We start from the raw sequence: 8,478 nt of genomic DNA, 5'->3' as shown, positions 1-8,478 counted from the left end.
GCAGAACCTACTCAAAGTAATATGCTCCCGGAAAAAGGGTCCCCATATCGAAACAGCTCTTGATATATGCCGGTCACTAGCTGAAGGAGCAGTACAACATTGCATCAGTCTCTATGGATATACATCCGAAGCCAATATAAATAAAATAAATACTGCTCTAAATCATTGCTTTAGAGCTGCAGCCGGCTTACTAGTGGCAACACCAATAGAAGAGTCGAAGCGCGCTACGATGACTTCCGTTTGCTACTCCAGAGTCGTTCTGTAAAATTGGCAGCAAAAGCTTTCACAACGGTTTCGCATCCTCTGCATAACACCTTTTGGGATTGTATAACTAGCGGAAGTTCTAAGGTCAAAAGCTACAGGAGCATCTGCAGCATCACTGCTATTACCAAGTATCTAAAGGACACTCATATCCCAATACCACCAAAACCACCTGATATGTGCGGGACAGACAAAAGTATCTCCATCGACATCTCATTGAGCGCTTTCAATAAAAGCAACACCTCTGCGGAAGTCTACATCAAAATGTTTTAGCATATAAAGCAAACTGTTCAGCTGATACCTTCTACTATACTGATGGCTCCTTACTCGGAGAATCACCGTCTTATGCTGTTATAGAACAACGGATGGATGGAACTCATCAACAACTCCATCAAGCCCTTCTGCCGCCATATGCTGGTATTTTTAACGCCGAATTAACAGCAATTAAATTTGCCGTCCAACACGCAACCAGAATCAAAAAACGGGCCGTCATTTTCTCGGATAGCTTGAGTGTGCTAAAATCGTTAATGGACCGAAATAGTGAAGCGCACAGATACGTAGTGGGGAGAATTAATAAACACGACTATATTAAACTGACATGGATACCCGGACACATGGGGATAACAGGCAATGAGCTAGCAGACAAAGCTGCTAAACAAGCTTTTAGTGTGCCACTTGTAGCAGAGTCTCCTTGCTTGGTCACTGCCATGACAAATTTCCATAGATCGTACCTCAGAGCAACCAGAGATAGATTGTGGGAATCGTCCAAGTGTTTTTTAAGGACCCACAACGTCAGATGTGACCGACTGAACTATCATAAGGACCTTTCACGCGAAAAATGCATAACAATAGCAAGAATGAGAATAGGCGTAACCAAATTCACATCTGAGCATTACTACAGTCGCGTAGCTCAACGGGAATGCAGGCAATGTAACGAACCCCTCAGTATAGAACACATCCTTAAGGACTGTCCCATCTCCGGTTATAGCAATAACTTGACTGCAACTCTAGACTGCAGTCATGAACATACAATAAAGCTGCTAAGCGACGCCCTCAACAAACACAACCTGCTGCATGAAATATAATTTTGCTTGCGAGGCAAATGGCCTAGCCGCCGAGCCTCCTAATATATTTTATAAATTGATTTATAAAATATAATATTAATAAATAAATAAAATTTTAGACAGGAGCAACACTAGTGGTATTCATCTAAACCGATAACTTTATCAAGCAGATAATCTTTTAAGTTTACGCACTCTGTTACATGAACGACCCACACTTTTCTTTTCGTTTACACATGCGACAATGGTCGTGTTTTCTTTGGTTATAGAGCTCAGTATCACTAACTTTATAATACTAGCACGGGGATAAAGAAATTATAGAAACTACCTCACTAAATTGGAAAAAATTATATTTACGAGATAATATCTATTTAAATAAATATAGAATGTCTGTTTGTGTATGAATTCATTTGTCACGGCTGCCAAAACTTTGCGGCCAAATTATCAGTGAAACAAAACAAAGAGACGGGATAATAATTGAACCACATCTCTATCAGGTTCATATGTTGTTGTTGAATTTGCGTGCAAAATTTGTATGCGGATCCCGATTATTGCACAAGAAAGCATAGCTAGAGTTGCGACAGAGTTGCATTGGCTTCACTTTATCGAGTTTATCAGAAATGTAAAATTAATGATTTTCCATACAAATTTTGACAGTTAATTTATAAGGGTTACACAATTATAAGTTTATACGGTTTACCATGCATTTATAAGGTTTGATGAATATCCTTACTATTCAAAAGATTGTACTTTTTATCTTAACGGTTTCAATCATTAGGTTTTATGAAGTATTATGAAAGATATGGCAATAGATTGACCGGATACAGTGCTTTTAGCGTTTTAAAACACCTTTTTAAGTTAACTTGAGCAACGTGACTATCTTTCGATCGTACGTGAGCTTCCCCTCTTCAATCAGAAGACTTTCATAAAATATTAAGGGAGATATCGTGTCGTAACATCAAACTACCTTTTAAAAATAAGTATGTATATAGATTTTTAAAGAGTTGGCAACCAAATTATTACTTCTGGTTAAGAGTGCATTTAAATGTGTTTCATTCGCTTAACGCGTTGCAATATTTTACTCAAGATATACACATGTATATTTAAGTCACTAAAATTTAAGCAGAGGCAATCCTAAAGGTTTTTATTTTTTACCATAACTTCTTCAGAATGGTGTTTAGTTCATTCAATTTGATGGAGTATTAGAAAAGATATGACGCATTACTGACCGGTATACAACTCTTCCAGGCCTTCAAAACCCCCCTTTTTTAAATAGATAACTAAATTTGAACAACGTGACTATTTTTCACATGTACATGAGCTTCCCCCCTTCAAAATGAGATATCATTCATTGAATTTGATAAAATATTAAAGGAGATATCGTTTGGTAACAGAAAAATACCTTTTAGAAATAAGTACATAGATAGGGACAACATACAATAGTACATAATATTTATAACATTTTTTTTTTATTACTGTGTTAATTTTGCCACCTGGTAACTTTAAAATATTTCACCATGTGGTAACTTTGTTTGTTGTTGGTTCTCATACTAATTAGAGATAACACTTTTGGGCAAAGTTATTCGACTTTGTCTCATGTTTTTGTTTTGTGTTAAACTGACATCTCTGATCAGCTAATTATTCGCGCTAAGAAAAAATGGAAAGTGAAGCATAAAAACATAAGGTGGGCGCAATTTGAAAGATTTTTAAATATATATCTGACTATATTTGTTTTATTGACAATTTAAAACACATGTGTGAAGGGTTGCTCACAGTTCGAGTGTGTTATCTTGTTAAAGTTACCACCTTTTAACTTTAAAAGTAAACTGTGAATACCCTTATTATAAATGGAATTTTAGAAAATAATGTACATTATTTGATCGCATCTCCCAACTTTTTGTTGATGGTGTTAATCAATTTGTGCACTGAACGGCTGAACTATTGTCAGTAGTATACGGTTGCCGAACTTACTGATTTGGGAAGGACAGTACTGAATTTTCAGTGGCTGTACTGAAAATATTCAATTCCCAGTTCAGTACGCAAATGTACTTATTTTTCGGAAATGGGTGCTGATTTATAAGGATTTTTCAGTCTATATTCCACTTCATGTACATCAGTGGGTGATACAGAACTTTGGGGTGATTGGGGTCAACTTTTCAAATAAAGTTAAATTAAAAAGAGTTTAAGTTTCATCATGAGTGACCCCTCAAAGTTCAAGCTATATGACTTAAAAGCATCCAACCGTTAATTAGAAAATTACTTAATCTTTTCAAAAACAATAAGATAAAAAATTGTCCATTGTATTTATTAAAGTAATGAATGAACTTATGTATATATTTTAATACATATTTCTTACTTACAACGTCTTTCGATTGAATGATGGAATTATTTTAATAAAGTGATCAGAACTTCTTATTTATTTAATTTGCAAACTTAATTTTGTATTATATATTTCTATTATCCTTTCAGTATTAATTTTAATATGTAAGTGTATTTGTAAAAGTCCTACACCTGTCAACCATATAATACACAGCCATGGTTTTAACCGACCAGGGGTTGAAGAATTTCTTTCTGAAGTAGCGTTACTATGATTAGCTTTAACTGTGCCCAGATTGCAGAAAAGTTTAAAAGTTAATTTTAAAATATGAATTGCGGGGAATTTTGGAGCATAAAACAAAATCGAATATGAACATAATTTAGTTTATGGATCTCTTTGTACATACATATGTATGAACACTAGGCAACTTCATAAAGCATCCCGCGATTTTCTATAGTTATAGGCTGGTATTATCACTTGCGAAGCGAAAGAAAATATCGGCGAACTTCGCATTCTCGAATTATAAAAATATAACCAACAAATTTTAACTTGGAAAATTTTGTGAATATTTAAAAAAGGTTAAAAATGGTGTACGCAGACTTTTGCTGTTAAGTGTACATATTCTTTTGTCAAAAAATTTATAATAAAAAATATCTCTGTATCACTGTGAATTTCTTTAGTTTCTAAGTAAATAATGAATTCATTTTTATTTACATCTATACTAATTTAAAAATATTTTTTTAAAATAAAGTAGTTACTTATTTTATAATAATGCATCAGCTATCTCTCTTCTGCGACGTTCTCCGGGTGTACCACCGGAATTTTCACTAACTGGTTCCGATGGTACAACGGCGTCAATAAAAATCTCAGATTCGTCTGGATCACACATTTTAAATTTTTTACAGATATTGTGCAAAGCACAGCATATGTTTATAATCGTGGTCACTTTCGTAGGTGTGTAGCGCAATTTGCGCTCACTGAGGAGACAGCGAAAACGAGCCTTCAACACTCCAATCGTCCGTTCAACAACGTTTCTTGCCTTCGCATGTTTCTTATTATATAATGACTGTCTACTCCCTGAGTCCGCTTTTCGAAAAGGTGTTAACAGTTAAACAGTTAAATTTTAGGTCCTAAACGAAATTACAAATGCAAATACTTGTACAATGTACATGTATGTATAATCACAGTATACAAAGGAGGATTTGAACGCACCTAAATAAATAGAGTTTTGATCCATGATTCAATAATTAAAGGTTTGCTCATTATTGACATTAGACTTTTGACACTCCCTTAGCTGCCTTACAAAAGCTTTGCACACACACACGAACCCGCACACAATGCTTTGCTAAGGGAGCCGATTTTGTAAAGAGGGAGCGAGAAAACTGCTTTTTGAGCAAACCTTTTATTATTGAATCATGGTTTTGATCCCCATTTTCGTACTGACTTTGTAAAAATGCATTTAATGAACTGTTGTTCCACACAAAAGAATCGTGGGTAGATCCTGCATATCTGGCATCAACACATCGGATGTTCATGTCATAATCGCAAGCCTGCAATACATTAATATGTTAACAAACAATAATGGTAATATAATTTAGTTACAACTTACAATCATGGCATTTATGCTANGAAATGGCTACTAGCCTTATCGTGGAGAAAATTTTCATGTCAGGCAGGGTTGTATGAAATTGGGCCAAATTCGCTAACTTTTATTTTAAACGAAGAAGGGATTTTCTTCATAAAATGTTTGCTATAAATGTCTTAATTTTAAGTGTGATGTTTTATTCGCAAACTTAGAGAATAAGAAATTGTTTAACTGTTAAGATACTTAAGATGCGTTTGTGTTTGGATATAGTGCCAACAAACAGAATAAATATTACATGTNTAATATAATTTAGTTACAACTTACAATCATGGCATTTATGCTAAAAAAGCCTTTCCTGTTTAAATATAGGTGTTTGTCATTGTGAGGAGCAATAATTCCAACATGTGTTCCATTCATCACGTTGGGCATTCCAGACCTTGAATAGAATTTGCTTCGTATCTGTTGCTTTTCTTCTTCGGTCATATCTGCTTTGATCCATCGGCTGCAAAGTTCAGATTCCAAAATTGGAAAAACCTCCCTCAGAACTACCGAAACAGAGGATTGGGCTAGGCCCAATTGAAATTCATTTCCTATGGCCTCCTGGTAACTCGCATGTGCAAAAAACCTTAAAGCGCAGCACAATTTCAGGATTGGTGGTATGGATGATGAAATACGACCTTCCAATTTGTCCTTTATGTTACCAAGCACGTACATAAACGCCTCTTTGCTCAGCCGAAAGTTAGATATAAATCTGATTTAAAATTTAGTTAACACATATAGGGTATTCACAGTTTACTTCTAAAGTTAAAAGATGGCAACTTTAACAAGATAACACACTCGAACTGTGAGCAACCCTTATGTTTAAATAAAGTATTAAGTTGATCAACAATAGGTTCATTCCTTATCTTTTTGGACTAAAATCTGAAAAGTGTCAAAATGCCAGAGCGTAAGCAAAATGCGCTCACTAAAAGAGAATAAAAGGAAAAGTAAAGGAACGCAAAAAACCAAATTTTTAGTCCAAAGAATGGCAACAACAAAACTAACGTCAAATAAGAACAGAAATGTATGTACAAAACACATTCACACAAGCACAAGCACAATAAACACTTGCTATATCAATTATTTTTTGCCTCCTTCCAATTTCAATTCATTTCTTTTACTTTTTAGATTATTCTCACTTTTAGCGTATTCTTTAATTTCCGTTAATTTAAATTCAGTTGAGTTTGACACTTTTCAGGATTTTGCCAGAAAAAATTCTTCTGACTAAATCTGTCTACTTCGGACTAATGAGAGTCACTCTCACTGACTGTTGCTCTCTCATTTTCGCTGTCATTTCCGAGTTAAGGAACGCTTTTAATACCACGCATTTCTAGACCGTTTGCCTTTCACGCGTCTGTGTTTAGAGAGCATCAACAAACCACATACATATTTCTCTCTATTCTCTCTTCTCTTTTTTATACTCAGCTAGCACAGCGCAAAAATAAAAAAAGAACCTTTGCCAGCTTCAGGCAGGCGCAAAGCGAAACTTATGTACAAGCAGCGCTGCGCCGAAAGCGAAATTCATGTATGTATGTACAAGCAGCGATAGATTCCAGTTTAACACAAAACATAAACATGAGACAAACTCGAGTAATTTTGCCCAAAAGTGTTATCTCTAATTAGTATGGGAACCAGTGTTGCCATTTAAGCCGTTTTCCGGCTAGATTTAGCCGGTTGCGATAGCAAACAGCCGGAGAAATTTCAATTTAGCCGGCAGCCGGTTTGTTAGCCGTTTTACAGAAAAAAATTAGCCCTTTTTTAGCCGATTTTGCTATTTGCCTTGTTTTTAAATTTCAAATAAGTATATATGTTTCCATTTTTGACTAAGCGACCCAAAATCTGTTAGAAATGGCTACTAGCCTTATCGTGGAGAAAATTTTCATGTCAGGCAGGGTTGTATGAAATTGGGCCAAATTCGCTAACTTTTATTTTAAACGAAGAAGGGATTTTCTTCATAAAATGTTTGCTATAAATGTCTTAATTTTAAGTGTGATGTTTTATTCGCAAACTTAGAGAATAAGAAATTGTTTAACTGTTAAGATACTTAAGATGCGTTTGTGTTTGGATATAGTGCCAACAAACAGAATAAATATTACATGTAGATATTGTCTTCCCAGATAGCGCATATTCTATTCTGCCTAAATTACAAAATATCATTTTTANTATCTGTTGCTTTTCTTCTTCGGTCATATCTGCTTTGATCCATCGGCTGCCAAGTTCAGATTCCAAAATTGGAAACNAGCAGCGATAGATTCCAGTTTAACACAAAACATAAACATGAGACAAACTCGAGTAATTTTGCCCAAAAGTGTTATCTCTAATTAGTATGGGAACCAGTGTTGCCATTTAAGCCGTTTTCCGGCTAGATTTAGCCGGTTGCGATAGCAAACAGCCGGAGAAATTTCAATTTAGCCGGCAGCCGGTTTGTTAGCCGTTTTACAGAAAAAAATTAGCCCTTTTTTAGCCGATTTTGCTATTTGCCTTGTTTTTAAATTTCAAATAAGTATATATATTTCCATTTTTGACTAAGCGACCCAAAATCTGTTAGAAATGGCTACTAGCCTTATCGTGGAGAAAATTTTCATGTCAGGCAGGGTTGTATGAAATTGGGCCAAATTCGCTAACTTTTATTTTAAACGAAGAAGGGATTTTCTTCATAAAATGTTTGCTATAAATGTCTTAATTTTAAGTGTGATGTTTTATTCGCAAACTTAGAGAATAAGAAATTGTTTAACTGTTAAGATACTTAAGATGCGTTTGTGTTTGGATATAGTGCCAACAAACAGAATAAATATTACATGTAGATATTGTCTTCCCAGATAGCGCATATTCAATTCTGCCTAAATTACAAAACATCATTTTTGCCCACTCCCAAAGGTTTAAGGTAAGGGAAAAATTGATATTTTCAAGCACTATGTACACATATATATTTTTTTAAACAAACTTTTTTGCTGAGAACTTATTTAAATTCCAAAAACCGAATGCCAACTTGAATTAAAGGAACCAACACTGAAGTGAGTCAAAATGAAAATAAAAGAGCACAAATTTCTATGTAAAGCAAAACTCTCTGGGAATCCTACGAGACATCTGCCGGTCATATGACCGATCATCTAAATTGGAGATCTGCAGTCTTTAGGCATCATGTTTTATATCAGAATTGAAGGGATTTCTGAAAAATTTGGCCAGTTCTTTTGTGTAACTGTGATTTTGCATCC

General features: G+C 34.8%; 1 protein-coding gene across 1 annotated transcript in view; it reads right to left on the bottom strand.

The window, feature by feature from the left end:
* Positions 1 to 4,402: 4,402 nt before the first annotated feature.
* LOC108358529 (putative nuclease HARBI1) overlaps positions 4,403 to 8,478 on the bottom strand; it is an 8,578-nt gene continuing 4,502 nt past the window's right edge. The window contains 3 exon segments of the mRNA XM_017609932.1: positions 4,403 to 4,769; positions 5,023 to 5,189; positions 5,549 to 5,975. Coding sequence (XP_017465421.1) covers positions 4,403 to 4,769; positions 5,023 to 5,189; positions 5,549 to 5,975 — 961 coding nt within the window.

This window comes from Rhagoletis zephyria, unplaced genomic scaffold (assembly GCF_001687245.7).
Source record: "Rhagoletis zephyria isolate East Lansing unplaced genomic scaffold, Rhagoletis_zephyria_1.1 Rzeph_scaffold_00268, whole genome shotgun sequence".
Taxonomy (NCBI): domain Eukaryota; kingdom Metazoa; phylum Arthropoda; class Insecta; order Diptera; family Tephritidae; genus Rhagoletis; species Rhagoletis zephyria.
This window is presented reverse-complemented; position numbering and strand designations above follow the sequence as displayed.